The 16,327-nt window shown below is 40.0% G+C and overlaps 1 protein-coding gene across 1 annotated transcript; it reads left to right on the top strand.

Moving 5' to 3' along the window:
- The first annotated feature begins 980 nt into the window (after positions 1–980).
- Positions 981–14,350, top strand: slc30a9 (solute carrier family 30 member 9). Its single transcript, XM_085373553.1, has 18 exons — positions 981–1,060; positions 1,398–1,550; positions 1,650–1,847; positions 2,060–2,107; positions 2,213–2,312; positions 2,519–2,611; positions 2,753–2,835; positions 3,854–3,912; positions 5,799–5,866; positions 6,533–6,691; positions 7,417–7,552; positions 7,631–7,670; positions 7,750–7,821; positions 10,350–10,457; positions 10,550–10,715; positions 11,015–11,144; positions 12,010–12,123; positions 13,002–14,350. The coding sequence occupies exons 2-18, from the start codon at positions 1,439–1,441 to the stop codon at positions 13,044–13,046; spliced, it is 1,731 nt and encodes a 576-aa protein (XP_085229679.1). The 5' UTR covers positions 981–1,060; positions 1,398–1,438; the 3' UTR covers positions 13,047–14,350.
- Positions 14,351–16,327: the final 1,977 nt, after the last annotated feature.

Below are 16,327 nucleotides of genomic sequence, written 5' to 3'. Positions count from 1 at the left end.
TTCTGGGATGCACCCTGGACCCAGTGCAGGTGGTGGGAGACAGAAGGACTGTGGCCAAAATAACATCTCTGATGGACAGAGTCTCCCAGCCCATGCATGTAAATGTTGCTGAACTGCAGAGCTGCTTCAGTGACAGACTGCTGCATCCTCGATGCATGAAGGAGCGTTTCTGCAGGTCCTTCCTCCCTGCAGCTGTCAGACTGTACAATCAGAACTGCTCCCAACAAACGTGGATGTTTACATCTGCGCTGTAACTGCAATAATTTAATCAACCGATTCGCACTACAACCTGGTTTGCCTCTTATCTGTAGTTATTTTTATTTAATTTAATAACTGTACTCTGTTTATAGTAACCATTGTCCTTAATGTAAATATGTAAGAAAAATTGTGTATGTTTCTGTTCTGTGTCCTGTGTACTGTTTGTTTGTATATGTGTCTTTCTGGCTGCTGTTACAACCACATTTCCCGTTGTGGGACAATTAAAGGATTATTCTATTCTATTCTTCTAAGACAAGCCTTTGTGTTCCTTTTCTCAACAGCTGACTGTGGCTAGTAAAACTGAACTCAGCTTTCCAAAAAATATGGTTAACCACAGTGAATTCATAATTTAACAAGTGGAGTTGGTGTATTTTTTCATATGGTAAGTTTTGATAGCTTTTTCTTCCCCTTGATAAATCAAGTCATGATTTATATGGGTCATCTTTTTGTAGTATAAAATAAATAAATGAACACTTTTTCACATAAAGCATATTTTTTCCTGCTGGTGAATTTACAAGACGAGCATCGAAAACAAAAACTGATAGAAGCATAGAAACTCTTCAAGAAGCATCAAATACTAGAGCAAACTACGGCTTCAAAGAAATTCCTGGTCAGATGTCAAAACGAATGGTCCAAACAACGGTTTGTAAAATATCGCGATATCTGTTAAAGCAACGCCGAATACTTCACGTCACAAGTCACGTGTGTGTTTGTGAAGCTACAGTGGCGTTCACATCATCAGTTTGGCCATAGATTCGCAAAATGGACACAGATTATGCTGAATAAACCTCACCACAGAAAGGTACTGGGTTCTATGAGCACTCCATTTAAATGTACGCTCTAGTCAGGTGTTTCTAAGTGAATTAAAATGTTATACGGCACTTGTTACCTACGAGGGCTCAGGGTTACTAGCTCACGGTGTTGGCTAGCAAGGTTAGCTTGTTTGGTACGTAACCGCCGGGTTATCTCTGTGAGTGCTTGCAAGCAGGTACGGGGTTTAACTGACATCCGTGTCAGTTAAACGCTTGTTTGCAGCCATGCTAACGTAGTTGCTTGGTGATACTGTGTGGACGTGAGAGGCCTTAATCTGTCAGAAGTGGGTTACGTTGACGTGCGGACTGTCTGTGACTCTTGCATAGAAAGTTCCTGTGCGTCAGTACCGATTCCCGCTACAGCGAGGATGTTTCCCAGCCTGGCCGCCCACAGACCGTGGCATGTTTTCCGCAGGGTCTCATTGCAACAGAGATCGTCCCTGTCACAGCGGCCCCCGAGGTTTCCGCAGCTGTGCCACGGTGAGCAGACTTTCACGTTAAGGTCATCTGTTCATTCTCTTAAGGCTTGGTGTTTGTTTGAGAGGGCATGAAAAGGCAAGTTGTGATTGTGTTGCACAGGTTGGCAAAGCGGAGGGCTACACAGCTTATGGTTCAGCCTCCCAGACTGCCGTGTAGTTTCTCTAGGGTTGGGCAAGGTCCAGTATTACTCTACCTCTGATACCGGTAAAGATGGTCCCCCAAAACCACCATCAGGTGATGCCCCCTCTGCAGCAAAGGTTGTATCTGGTGCTGCACAGGCCACCCCAGAATCACCAGGTAAGAAACTTGAAGATTTCCATAAGCTCCATAAATTGTAGCTGTTGAGAGACTTGATTTAAACCATTGTGATGTGCACAGGTTTTCCTTTATAATCAAGCATATTTTTGTATTTGTTGCTTCTCGTGTCAACACAAACAGTAGGAAACAGTTAAATGATAAATGTATGATGTGAGGAATGTGCAGTTAAGATACATTATTTGTTCTAATAGGTGCAACACCTCAGGGTCTGACTAAAGCAGAGACAATTCAAGTGAAAGGTAAAGAACAACATTTGTCATTCCATCACGTTAAACTCATTTAAAATAAGAATGTGGGTGTGATCGGGTAGCTTGAATTTAATTTCCCACTGTGGTCACATGCAGTTCGTGCTGTCCTGAAGAAAAGGGAATATGGAGCCAAATACACTCAGAACAACTTCATCACTGCAGTCAGAGCGATGAATGAGTTCTGCCTCAAACCAAGGTAACTCCTCGTCCTCAGTTGTTTAACATTCAGTGTTTGATTTATACAACAGCACCAAATTGTGTGTTGAGTGTTTTCTGCTAACTTAGATGCTGGTAGACAAATTTCTTTTGGTTAATAAGGATGTGTGCTGCTGTGATTAACTCATGTAGGACTGCCTTGTGCAGCATGGGTCTAACTTAAGTCTTACCCTCACGTCTTCACAGTGATTTGGAACAACTCCGGAAGATCAGAAGGCGCAGCCCCCATGATGACACAGAGGCTTTCACTGTCTTCCTGCGCTCAGACGTTGAGGCCAAGTAAGTGTTAAACACCTCTGCTTTCCATCTTAAGCACAAATACGTTACAACACCTCCCAAACTATTACTGCTTAATCCAGAGACTTCACTGATATTTTTCTCTTAACCCCTGTTAATTCAGTTATTTCTCTTTGTTATTAGAGCACTAGATGTTTGGGGAAGCCATGAAGCTCTGGCCAGAGAGAGAAACCTCAGGAAAGAGGTGGAGAGAGAGTACCAAGAGAGTAGGTTTTTATCTTTGGTCTTAATCCAAAACAGTTCAACAGGCTTTGAAATTTCAAAACTTTTTGCTAATTTATAGAAAACATTGCAGTTGGAATACGTAGCCACAGTGTACTGAGTACACTCTTTTTGCTCACCATATTACTCTAAAACCTCTGACAAACGCTCACGTTGTTAGATCTAATGTACTGAAATATTCCAGTTCTTCGCACTCAAAGCCTGACACGGAAAATAAATATTTGTCGGGACACCCTAACACAATAAAGTTAACTTAACATGTTATAGATCATTTGTCATGTCAGCTGTGATATACAAACTAACTGTCTGGCCATCAGTGTTAAAGAAACTCAGAGACAAAGACAAGTGGCTTTGAAGCGTATACGGACTAAATCTTAACATTTAAAAATTATACCTAGCAGTCAACCTTGAGTTAGGCAAGTGTGGAGTTAACAGTGACAGCAGCCATGCTCACATGCACAAAAGTAACAAGATTAAAAGCCTGACCTGAATAAAAACGCTAGATATGAATGCACCAGTGGGAAGGTTCTGACCCATCTGTGCTCCTTTGGATCAAAATGTCCTGCCAGTTATCCTTACTGTGCATGTCTGTTTCGTCAACACAACAAGAATGCAGTGTAGGTCCTTTCAAAGATGAAAAATAAGTCACAAATGCGGCAGAGAGGAGAAACTGAAATCTACGCAGCAAGGTGAGGATAAAAGTAGAAAATCATCGGAAGCGCAGCTACTACTACTGTTTCCAGAAAGTCAGGCAGTCCAGTGCATGTCAAAATGATTTACTCTATTCAAATGCTTCATGCATGTAAACACACACAACAGTGAAGTTCTAATCCGAAGCTTGATTTTTGGTGACAAAATGTTTAACAGCAGCCATGAAATAGCAGGTGGAAACATGTATTAATGATGACATTGTTGTTTTTTTTATTTATGTGAAATGATTCTGTCGTTTGTTGGTCTGTGAACTAATCAGCTTTGTTTTGCCCTTTTTTTCTTTATTTTAAGATATTTTTCGGAATCAGCGCTTGTTGCAAGAATATAAAGACTTTTGGGGAAACACTAAGGTGAGCTCTTTGCTTCTATTGCTGTAATTGTTTAGGGGTTAGAGCAGATCATCTACTAAATGAAAGGTTGATGGTTCGATCCCTTTCTGGTCCACTCTGCAGGCCAAATATCATTGGGCAAGATGCTAATCCCAAGTTGCTCCCTTGGTGTATGAATGTTAGATATAAAGCACTTTTTTGTGTGTGTGAACGAGACAAGTTGTATAAGGTCCTGTGAATGCTCAGGTAGAGTAGAAAAGCGCTATATAAGAACCAGTTCATTTACTATTTACATAATATTACCAGCTGTCCATAGCATGATAAGTAATGTTAATCTACCCACGTCCAAGTTCTTTGGATAAAATAGTATCAGTTGGTGTTTACCTGATCTTTGCCCCTGTTAGAGAGGTCACTGCATCTCTGACACATTCCTATTATCTGTTGGCATTCACACAGTCCCCCTTTTTAGTCTACGATGCTGACATTATTTCAGTGACTGCACTGTTCTCCATTTGTCTGGAGCGTCATGGTATTTTCTATACTCTACTGGTGTGTTACATCCTGACAACAACATACATACATCTTCTTATTTGCTTAGCAACCTAAACTAGGGTTTTTGGATACCTAGAGCATGTACTGCAGTGCAAGTTCAGCATACATAGGATAGCTTTTCCACATTACTCAAAGGTGGTTATTAATTCTCAAAGTCAACCCGGGGTTTCCCGGGGTAGACCCATCACAAACACAGATCTGCTGATTTGTTGTCTAGTGGTGTCTTTTACGAACAAAGAGTAGTTGGGTCACAGCTCCTCAGCCTTTAGTATCAAAAGGGACATTTTTGAGCACACAAAAATTTGCATGGAGCCACAAATCATATATGAGCCCAATAACGATCGTAGTAATATCATCCTCTCAAGTGGCCACGTAGCAGCGGGCCATTTATGATTATTTGGTATTTAACTGGTATTTATCTGATGCTTTTCTTTTTCTGTACAGTAATACATCTTGCATTTCAGAAATGAAAGAACTAAAAAAAAAAGAATATAGTTGTATATGTGCTCTACTTTGAAATTGGTCACTTTGGTTTTTACCTGTGTTTGTGCAAATTAATCTGATTTAAAGTGGGCTGCCTAAAACAGGAAGCACCCCACAAGGTTTAAAATGGTAAAAGTAAAAAGTCCAATCCAGCAGCCTTGGTAGCAAAAGATGTTGGAACCACAGGTTCAAGACAAGTTAAATACATAAGGCATGTTATAGTGAACACAACTGCTGCTGCCAAACCAGTGTGTTTGTATGAATGTGAGCAGGTGTATCTAGATGAAGGCTGTAAATTATGACCAAAGATAATAATGATAATAACAAGAAAAACTGATAATGGTAATAATCAGTAGTAGTAAGTAGGTTTTTTTGTTTGTTTTTTTTAAAGATGTTCAAGAGGTACAAACAAATTCAGATACCAAATTATTAATAAATTACTGATTTGTGTGTGAACTGTTCGTACGCAGGATTTATGCACAGATTGGTGCGTACACAGTATTTGTTTTTGAGGCCCAATCTGTGCTGCTTTGTACCCCTGTGTATCCCAACAGGACAGAATTGAAGGCCATAGGTTCCCTGCACTTAGAATGTGTTTATTTAAGGGAACTGTTTAGATGGTCTCTAAAAACTATAGACCCTCTTTTTCTTTTTTATCTGCACACTGTGGGCCACTGGATCTTCTAGGAATGGTGATGGTTTCGTATCTGCTGATCTCGAGTAAAACCTGCTCAGGTTAAGTTCCAGTGGTGGTGTAGCACCTTCATATGTTAACACTGAAGTCATCTCGTTAAGCCTGTAATCCTGCTTCGTAGTACAGGTCTTATTTCCTTTTAACTGCAGAGTAATAATGTCTCTTATCTTTCATAAAGCCACGATCAGGCCAGAGGACAACATTTCTACAAGGGCCAGGGAAGGTGGTCATGGTTGCTATTTGCATGTAAGTTGTTTCACCAGTCTCCCTCATTCATGAGTGCATTTTGGTCTTGTGGCCAAGTCTTTCTGCACTCAGCAGCTTTGCTGAGCTCTTGCACACACAGTGGGAGGTATTGGATTAGAGAGAGGAGCTACGGGTCTGTTTTCAGCAGGGTTACTACATACAGTATGCTGGATAAGTATCAGAAGGTGCAAAAATAATCAAACGGCAAAACAGAAATCGCTGCGGATGAATAAAAGTGCAAAACATTCATGTGAACTCAGATGAGAAGTAACTTGTAAAGACTCCCCGAGAAATGCACACATTTCTATTAGGAATTGCATGGAAACTGCATGCATCATGTGCAGTCCTGTGGCTTATTAAGTTAAGGTGATTGTGTTAGAGAACATGTGCAGTCACATGTAGCAAAATCAGTATGAAATAGGAGAGTGGTGAGAGGCTCACTGGACTGCATAGTGCACATGACAGTGATTGAGAGGCATTAGAATAGAAATTGGAACAATTTACACACAATGTTGGATTAAAACAGTTTTTAAGAAATGGGTTTCAGTGCAGGCAACCTGATAAATCTATAAACCAATTTAATCAGAACTGTTGTTGAGCTTGAAATGTGAAACTTTACATCTGTGTGCCCGGTGAGCTCTTCACTTATTTATGTTCTGTTCTCAGAAATGGGCTGAATTTCTTTTTCAAGCTCCTGGCTTGGGTCTACACTGGATCAGCTAGCATGTTCTCTGAAGCCATCCACTCTTTGGCCGACACGTGCAACCAGGCTCTGCTCGCTCTGGGAATCAGCCAGTCTGTCCGCAACCCAGATGCCGTGCACCCGTAAGTGTTACACCTTCCTGTACTAATTAAAAGAAGAGGTTCAGTGCTCGCCAGAAAAGGAATAAAAGCAGTAATGTGTCAAAGTCAGTTGCAGCATATTGTCAGCACCCAAATATTAAATTTTCTTGCACATTACTAACATTGGCACTACAGAAGTATAGAAATGTAGAAACATTAGATACATTGATGTGGATACTTGCTAATAAATAATTCATAGAAGGGAGAAAGGATTTGGAAAAGACACCCACACCATTTTTTTAAATTTTTGGAGCTGAGGATGCACATAGTGAGTATAAGTAAGCCATTTTCTCCAGGTAGGTCTTTTGAACTTTCTTATGTAAATTTATAACTTTACTTTCAGTGGTAAAAAACATTTAAAAGGTTTTGTGTCCTTATGCAAAATAAATCTACAAGGCTTTTTTCCCACCTTCTAAGTTATCCGTTTTCTATCTATTTGTGAAGTTTCATGACATTGCAACTAATTATGAAGACAGTAAGAAAAAAAAAGAGTTTTTTGCTATGATGGTGAGCAGATGTGCCCACAAAACGTCTTCTGTGGGTACCTCAGTGTCGCTCGGTGTGCCTGCTTCAGCTGATGATTGACTCTTTGAGGCTGCGGCGGGTGTCACATCTCTGTTATTGCTCTACATAAAAAATGGTGGAGTAAATGTTGGCTGTAATTGAGCGCCATTGCTCTGTATTTGCTTTTTTGTTCTGATATTTAGATATGGCTTTTCCAACATGCGCTACATTGCCTCCCTCATCAGTGGGGTGGGCATTTTTATGATGGGAGCAGGCCTCTCTTGGTACCACGGCATCATGGGATTGCTGCACCCGGAACCCATCGAGTCTTTGTTATGGGTGAGTGTCTGTGTTGACTCAAATTATTCAAAACAAATTTAAAAAACATTTCCCGACATATTTTTTTCTTCATTGCAGGCTTACTGTATTTTGGCGGGCTCTCTGGTGTCTGAAGGAGGTAAGTTATAGTAATGAACCAACAGATCAGATCAGATATTGCTCTGCAGCTTGTTCTCAGACATCTGTTTCTTTCTCAGCCACATTACTGGTTGCCATCAATGAGATAAAGAGGAGCGCCCGCCAGCAAGGATTGTCTTTTTATGAATATGGTACGTACAGATCAGTTCATATCTGTCTTTACACCTGGCGCTACAATTTATTCCAGGTCAATGTGGCAAATATGTGCTCATTTTGTTTGGGACTACAATGTCCCAACTGCAAAAACGAAAGCATCTTATCTCAACATGAATAACTGAGCAAAAATATTCTTTGGATGAGATTATGCAGGTTAACTTGTCTTTGTGTGAATATAATCCAATGAAATTCTCGAATGAGATTAAATAAGTGCAAACTGAGTTACACATATTACAGTTATTGTAATATGTGTTGAGAAAAGTGCTCTGTATATAAATATTAGGATTAAAATGCTGTGTCCCACAGTTTCTGTTACATTAGCCCACGGTTCATAATTGCCTTTAGCATTCTTGTTTGAAAGGGTGAAAGTGTTAAAGAAAAGATCAAATGATATCAATATATTAGCAGTTTATGACTATTTGTGGAAAACATGGCAGTAATTTCAGTTCAGTTCAGTTCAGTTCATTTTTATTTCAAACATTTCAAACATGTGCCTTCACAATCATTACAAAATATCATTCCATTATTTGTTTGAAAAGGAGTAGGCTGAAGTATTTACTTATTTGTCCCTACCCCCTCAAGTTTTACCTCTCATTCATTTAATTTTTTTTTGTCTTAAATTAAACAAACAACATATGAAACATATAAACATATGAAGTAAAACAAAACATAACATACATATCAAAAACAAGAAATTAGCAAGCCCCACCACAGTATAGTTTCTTTCATATGAAAAATACAGAATGTGTATATTTGCAGATACACAAGTTATGGAAAAACAACAAACCAAAACAAAACAAAAAAACAACCAAAAAAGAACCGCAACACCATTACCAGCAACATTACCGTCCTGGGTTAACCCCGTTTTCTTCATTCTTATACTTATTTAAAATTAGGTTTTTATATTTTACTTTAAACTGTTTTATGTTTTGACTGTCTTTTATTTCTTCTGTTAGACTGTTCCATAATTTAACTCCTGCAATTGAGATTGACATAGTTCTTAAAGTTGTTCTAGCACTTTGTATTTTTAAATTCCATTTCCCTCTTAAGTTATACCCACCTTCTCTTTCTATGAACAATTTACAGATTTCTTTGGGAAGCAATTTATTTCTGACTTTATACATTATTTGCGCTGTTTTAAACTTCACCAAGTCTTGGAATTTAATAGCTTGCATTTTGACAAAGAGTGCATTTGTATGGTCCCTGTACCCTACATTATTTATTAATCTAATGGCCCTTTTCTGTATTATAGTTATTGTTTGTGTGTTACTTTTGTATGTGTTTCCCCAGACCTCTACACAGTAGCTCATATATGGCAGTAGTAAAGCACAGTATAAAATGTGCAGTGCTTTCTGATCCAACATATGCTTTGCTTTTCCCAGGACGGCAATGCCCCGTGCCAATTTCCCCCGAACATAAGTAATGTGTGGCTTCCAACAGAGCTTGTGGTCAATGATCACCCCAAGAAATTTTATTTCATTTACTCTTTCTAAATATACATTGTCAACACATATTTCTACTTCGATGTTTTTCTTTTGGTTTCCAAACAACATAAATTTGGTTTTATCGAGATTCAATGATAATTTATTTATATCAAACCACTTCTTTAATATCGTTAATTCCTGTGTGATCATTTCCAAAACCTGTGGCAACTCCCCACCTGCACACAGTATATTTGTGTCATCTGCAAATATTACAAACTTTAAAATCTCCGATACTCTGCAGATATCATTTAAGTACATAATAAACATTTTTGGACCCAGTACTGAACCTTGAGGTACTCCACAAGCTATATCCATCAAATTAGATTTATATTCATTTATTTGTACATATTGTTGCCTATTCCCTACATAGCTTTTTAACCATTCCAAAACCACTCCCCTAAACCCGTACTTTTCCAGTTTTTTTAATAGAATTTCATGATTAACAGTATCAAACGCCTTCTTTAGATCTAAGAAAACTCCGAGCGCATACCTCTTATTATCCATACATTCCGTTATCTTTTCCATTAAATCTATCAGTGCCAAAGCTGTTGATCTGTTGTTTCTGAACCCATACTGACTATCTGTCATTAATTCATATTTTTCCACAAAACTGTCATGATGATCATCTGTACTTGTCAGTGAATTATCTCCTTTCCTTTCATAGTGGATGCTAAAGTGTATCCTGTGCTAAAAGCATTAAAACAGCTGCTATTATGGCTGCCTCTTAGAGATTTCCATGTTAGGAACTGCTATTTGACAACACGCATGTTTTTGTGTTGGTAAGTAGCCACATGTATGATTGTGCCTTTTAACTTAAAGAAAATATGTATGGAAATAACTCGAGATTTTGTTGCGATTACACTTACAGCAGGATGAGGTGTAAAATGAAAATAGTGTGTTTTGTCTTGCTGTGTGTAGACGGCATCACTGAGGCAGAATTAATTTGCATATTGCAAAATAAAGTCAGAAATCTGAAAATTCAGCTATAAATAAGCTCTCGTATTATTTCATGTGTGCAGTGATGCAGAGCCGAGACCCCAGCACCAATGTGGTGCTGCTGGAGGATGCTGCTGCTGTACTGGGAGTTATCCTGGCTGCTGGTTGCATGGGGCTCACCTCACTTACAGGTAAATACATGAGTTGTCATGTCTCGGTTTTATAATGTTTCCGATCTTTTGGACTGGAGTCATTAACCTGAATGTTTACTCGCTGACCCCAGGTAACCCGGCCTATGATAGTTTGGGCTCTCTTGGCGTTGGCACATTGCTGGGCACAGTCTCCGCCTTCCTCATCTACACTAACACAGAGGCCCTGCTGGGACGATCCATACAGGCTGGGCACGTGCAGAAGCTCACAGAGTTTCTGGAGAACGATCCTGCTGTAAGGTCAGCAAACGCACACGCGAACCTCCTCGACTGCAAAACATGAACTCGGTCTCGATTAACTCCGAATCTGGATGATTCGTTTTGATAAATTGAATCCTCCCACAAACAAGTGGTCAAGATTAAATCAACATGCAGTGAACAGCAGTTCAAATTAAAAATGACCCTTTAACCAGTTTCACTGGTTTCTTTTATTTGTTGCATTTGCATTTGGATCGTTTTGTGTTGTAGCAGATTCCCTCCACTAAGATCCGTAGTTTTTCTGTTTCTTCCATTGAGATGTTTTATTGTGTTGTTGGCAGGGCCATCCATGATGTGAAGGCCACTGATATGGGACTGAGTAAAGTGCGCTTCAAGGCTGAAGTTGACTTCGATGGCCGCGTGGTGACACGGTCTTATCTGGAAAAACAAGACATTGACCAAATCCTCAACGTAAGTTATCTTGTTTTAGTATTGATGTTTGTACTCAGAATGAGAGCAGTTTGTGGACTGGATGTTTGGCCACTGCTATTTTTAGTAGTTGCTTTAATAACTTATTAATAAAGTCAGGAACACTATGCAAATAGTTTTTTTCTGTATACAAGATTCTAATCTGTTCCCTGAAGTTATTTATCCTGTGAACACAGCTCATCGTGTTGAGCAAACAGTTCATGATCATTTGCATGTAGAAATCCTTACTTCTCTAAAAACGTCAGATGTACACAGCCACCTTGAGTCCTGAAATATAAAAGAACTAATCCTGTTAAATGTCACATTCTTGTGTCTTCCACACATAAATGTGTAATTATCATCTGCAGGAGTTATTGTCCTTGCAGGCCATGAGCTATGCAGTGTGTCATACAGTTCTTCAGTATGAATTCCAGTGATTACTGATCTTTTTACACAGACATCAGTTGCTTCAAGTATGTTCTTGACATTCACTGGTGAAACAAAATCTTTGAGTTTAGTGCGGTGTGCATCTGACGTTGTTAAAGACACTTTTTTATTATTATTAATTATCGTATGGTGTTTTTGCTGTCACTACATTCCTCAAAGTTCAGACAGTAATTGGGAGACCACACCAGATTTAAATAAAATCTAAGTTGTATTTAAATCTGTTTTATTTAACACAAGCACCCAAGAGACAGACATCACATGACATCACATGGCTGAGCAGGTGGGCCATGTTTTATAGCCTTGAAGGCACAGATGAGCTGCATTAGCCAATGATCACTAATAGCAGGCTAGGACCGATGTCATGAATGTTGACCCGTATCTTTACTGACAAAACTACATGTTTGTGTTTGTGTCTCTGCAGGACATTCAGCGGGTGAAAACCCCGGAGGAGCTGGAGAACTTCATGCTGAAACACGGAGAGAACATCATCGACACCCTGGGAGCTGAGGTGGACCGGTTGGAGAAAGAGCTCAAAGTACTGAAATATACATTTCTTTGCTATTCTAGTTTGTTGTTTGTCTCATGTTGTTACAGAGTGCAGCAGGAAAAAGTCATAAAATCTGGGAATGACTTTATTTTTTCATGCATCACGAAACACTTTTGGTGCCCAAAGAGGTCATGGCCTTAGACCGGAGAAGGATCACCAGTATTGTGATGTTTAATACATTTTTTGTAAAGTTGGGTTTAATTTGCTCAAGTTTAAAATACATTTTGTTACTTAAATGGCAAAAAGGGGAATGCTTAAAGTTCTCCTAAGGCAAAAGAATCTGTTGCATGAATTGAGAAGATGCAGACCCTTTGTGTTTGTATTCGTAGTCACTCCCTCCAGATTCCTGTTTTAAGCTGGGAAACACTCAGGATGAGCTCTCATATCTCAGTCACTGAGTTCATTATAATAATGTCCTTGTTAAAATAATTGCAGCAGCTTTTCAGATTTTGTAAAGAAATAAGAAATATCCCACTTGTGAATTTGACTAAGAGTGTTGTCTGGGAAATCTAACATGATCCCATCTCCCAAAAAAGATCCATTTCTGATCATCCAGCCATGGTGTCGTTCATTTAAAGCCTAACGTTGACAATGTTGCTTCTGGGAATTGCATTTACATATCAAAAACATAGATTTGGTGGCGGTTTGATAAAGAAAAATTATACGCTTTTTTTCACTCAGACATTATTTTCAGCAAAAAACATCCTGTTAGCTTTTTGTGAAGAGGATCGCAGTGATCCAGGCTTCCAACCTATCATAAGCCACAAACCTCCGTTTTCACCATAGAATGGTATTTTTAAATAAAAGTATTTGATTAAGAATTGCAAGTCAAGTTTGTGCGTAACTTTGGTTTTGTGCCTCTACAGCAACGCAACCCAGAGGTCCGTCATGTAGACTTGGAGATACTCTAACATCCCGAAATGCCATGAAGAAAAAGCTGGAAGGACGGCCACGCCTGCCTCTGCCTCTCTTTCTGACTACAAAACAAACACGGACAACAAACCCGCACAACTTCTCAAGTCTTACTGTAGAATAGTCCAGAAGGATGAGCACAGACAGTGTTCGAGCAGCTATGCCCGAACTTCAGTCTGGGACACTGTGAGTTCACCCTGCCAGAGATCCGCTTTCACATTCCAGTGCGAGTGTTTCTGGCAGAAGACTAACGGCTGTCATTAGGCTCCTTGAATTTCACTAGAAATTCGCACACAAACTACGACAGCGTAGTCCACTGGCTGGTTGCTTAGACTCAGATTCCTCCATAAAAGTGTCATGATGTGGGCTCATGTCTGTGTCTAAAGCAAAACCGAGAACAGGACCAGTGTCGTTTACTAGACTTGTACCACAGTGACAGAGTTTCCTTTATTAGTGCAAAAGGAAACCAAAGAGCTACAATTTCAACCCAGACTTATTTAATGACCAGACAATGTTAGAGGGTTTTTCTTTCTGTTTCCTTTTAATGTTAAAACTGAAGACGGTGCGATGCCGCAGGTTCTCTAACAAAGACAGAATTTGTGATGAATAGATTTTTATTGCGATTATAGAAAGTCAAATGGTATTATTGAGATATTTAATAGGTAGAGTGAATATAGTAGGACTTGATGTTATGAATACAAGTTGTCTAACCTGGATTTGCAGAGTTTCCGCCAGAAAAGTCGACAGGCCTGACCAGCAGTGCTCGATAAGTCAGGGTTTAAAGTTTCATCACTTTTTTTACATTAGATTGGCTTTACATGATTCACAGTTCAAAATAAGCCAGACTGTATCCTACACTGGGCCTTGGTGCAGGCCCTCATTGCATCCTCAGTCTCAAATGAGCTGTTTTATCCTGGTTACCTTTAAGCTAACAGTCTTTTGATTGGCTGCCCTTCAGCAGATGGCTTAAACGTGTGGGCGGGGCTTCTCTGCTCACAGAGCTGTGTTCCTGCGATGGCCATTTTGGGAATACTGGCTGGCTATGTCATCATACATAGCAAAACAAAAAAGAAAGCTTCTGGCACACAGGGGTTACTTGTACATATGCCGACCTCATGGTGATCCTCCACCATATATATAGGACAGAATGACAAGCATAGGAGCCTTTGTGACACTGAGGAACTGTGAACAGCTAGCACTACTTTTTCTCTCCAAACACAAGCAAGCAAACGGTCTGTATCAGCAGGAGAGCCCCAGATCAAGATGAAATATGCTCACATAATCAAATATCAGCTGAACAACATTGTATACGTTTGTCCTAGTCTTTTTACTTTTTGTTTTTACTTCTTGATTCTGCTAACTCGTTCAAACAGCTGTTTTATATGTATAAAGCAGCTGGCAGAGCTGGTAGCCTAATAAGATACAGTAGCTAACCTAACAGTTGGCGCTGTTGCCTTTAAGAAAAATCTGAAATACTTGGTCTGGACCACTGGGCTTGAATACAGTGTTGGAAACCCTGCACTGTATTATTGTTTTCATTTAATGGGTTATAATCTTAAACGAGCTCTGATGACGACATCCTTCCAAGCCAATAATAGGCACTGACTTTACATCTCTAAACGCTGTTCTTAGGGTTAGAAATGCTCGTCTTGTCACGTGACTGATTGTATTGTTCCAAAGATAAAATGCAGAAGGAGTGGAAACGTCCTTGCCTCTTGCCCACCATGTATAAATAAGAGATCTTTAATGAAGACAAGTGGACCAGCTACCTTTTATTTCTTTTCTTTTTTTCTTGAAGTCCACCAACAGCTGAAAACTTACAGGCATCGTCACCCTGTGGAGCATGTGGCAAAAAAAGAAAAAGTTGTGAAGTTACTCCTTCATGATGTATCTGCTAATGTTCTGTATAAACCGGACTGTGACGGTGTTTTTGCTTGTCATTCTTTGTTGCCGCTGACACATGATCGTCGTGCTGTCATGCTTCAGGAGGGGGGCCGGAGTCATTTCGCCTCGGTTGGGAAGGCAGATCTGTGTTTTTGAAGGGGATTGTGAACTGTTTCTTCCTGGGTCATAACGATGACGCTACTGTTGAAGGACATGGGACGAATATGAGATAATTTATTAAATTATTTTTGGTTTCCTTTTGTGTCGTTTGTTTGAATTCTCTTTTGTTTTGAATGCTGTGCCAATATTCATTGGTGTTGCTTGTAGAAGCTCCACACTTTCTTTCTCCACACTTACACACACACGGAAAAAACCTAAATAACTTTGTAGGTCTTGGAAAAGGCACCACCAGATATGTTTATCTTGCTTTTTAGAAACGTAGAATTTAAAGCATTGTTTTTCCCCGAACTGGATTCCTGTTTCCTGTTTAAAGCTCAGATGGATGACTGGAATGTAAACCCAAGTCCATTAGATGGTGCAGTTGTGGGGATGAGAGAGGGGGGCACTAGCCTGTTCGCTGACGTCAATAAAAACAGTCATTTCCAACCAGTCTGCGCATTGACCGACCGTTCAAAACATTACGCACAGCATCGCGGCCGGACCACGCTAGACTGCTCGACTGAAATAATTTTTCGCCGAGCCTGGAGGGCGGACGATCTCCATTTGCAGGTTTTTCACCGTTAAATGTTGTCTTAAATTTTTGGGGTGTTGCGCGCATATCGGTGTCATGTCTCGTCATACCATTCCCAAGTCAGTTGTGCCACTGCCCATCCTGTTTCCTTCCATGTCTCCCCTCAAACAGAGAGAATCGCTTGTGCATGTGTAGCTAGAGAGAGAAAAATAGATCCTAGGGGTTGATTCGGCTCATTTTTATTAAAAGGGAAAAGAAACCTGCGTCGAGGAGCGTCTTTCTTGTCTGGAGATCAGCACATAGATCTTCAGCCCTCTCGCAGCCTCCTGCACGCCACATCGCCGCTTTCAGTCATTTACAGACAGATCTTGTCGGCGCCTTTTTTTTTTAAAAAAAACAAAAAGGTAAAGAAAAAAATGTAGCTGCTTTATGTTATTATTTTCGATGTATCCTGTTTCCCCCCCTCGCCTCCATCAACCCACAGATGGGGGCGCAGTTAACCTGCACAGTTGGGGTCTCAGATTTTCATGAAGCCTCTCCTCCATCACCACAAGCCTGTGGTTACAAAACCCCGAAACCCATTACTCTTCAGCGCGGGGTTGAATTCAACAAACGTAGCGTTGTAATCATCTCTCATCACTCCTGCAGAAAATCTCAACACTGTGTATTTGCTTTTACGCGGGCCCACTGTGTGTGCGTAAATGT

The sequence above is a fragment of the Diplotaxodon limnothrissa genome, linkage group LG2 (assembly GCF_057381915.1).
Source record: "Diplotaxodon limnothrissa isolate DT_005_m linkage group LG2, D_limnothrissa_male_GT1.1, whole genome shotgun sequence".
NCBI classification, from domain to species: domain Eukaryota; kingdom Metazoa; phylum Chordata; class Actinopteri; order Cichliformes; family Cichlidae; genus Diplotaxodon; species Diplotaxodon limnothrissa.
This window is presented reverse-complemented; position numbering and strand designations above follow the sequence as displayed.

What these genes read in the sequence shown, in the direction of transcription:
- slc30a9 (XM_085373553.1), top strand. Translation starts at nt 1,439, where the DNA reads ATGTTTCCCAGCCTGGCCGCCCACAGACCGTGGCATGTTTTCCGCAGG. An exon ending in GAGTTCTGCCTCAAACCAAG is followed by an intron (nt 2,313 to 2,518) that starts GTAACTCCTCGT and finishes ACGTCTTCACAG; the next exon opens with TGATTTGGAACAACTCCGGA. An exon ending in CGCTCAGACGTTGAGGCCAA is followed by an intron (nt 2,612 to 2,752) that starts GTAAGTGTTAAA and finishes CTTTGTTATTAG; the next exon opens with AGCACTAGATGTTTGGGGAA.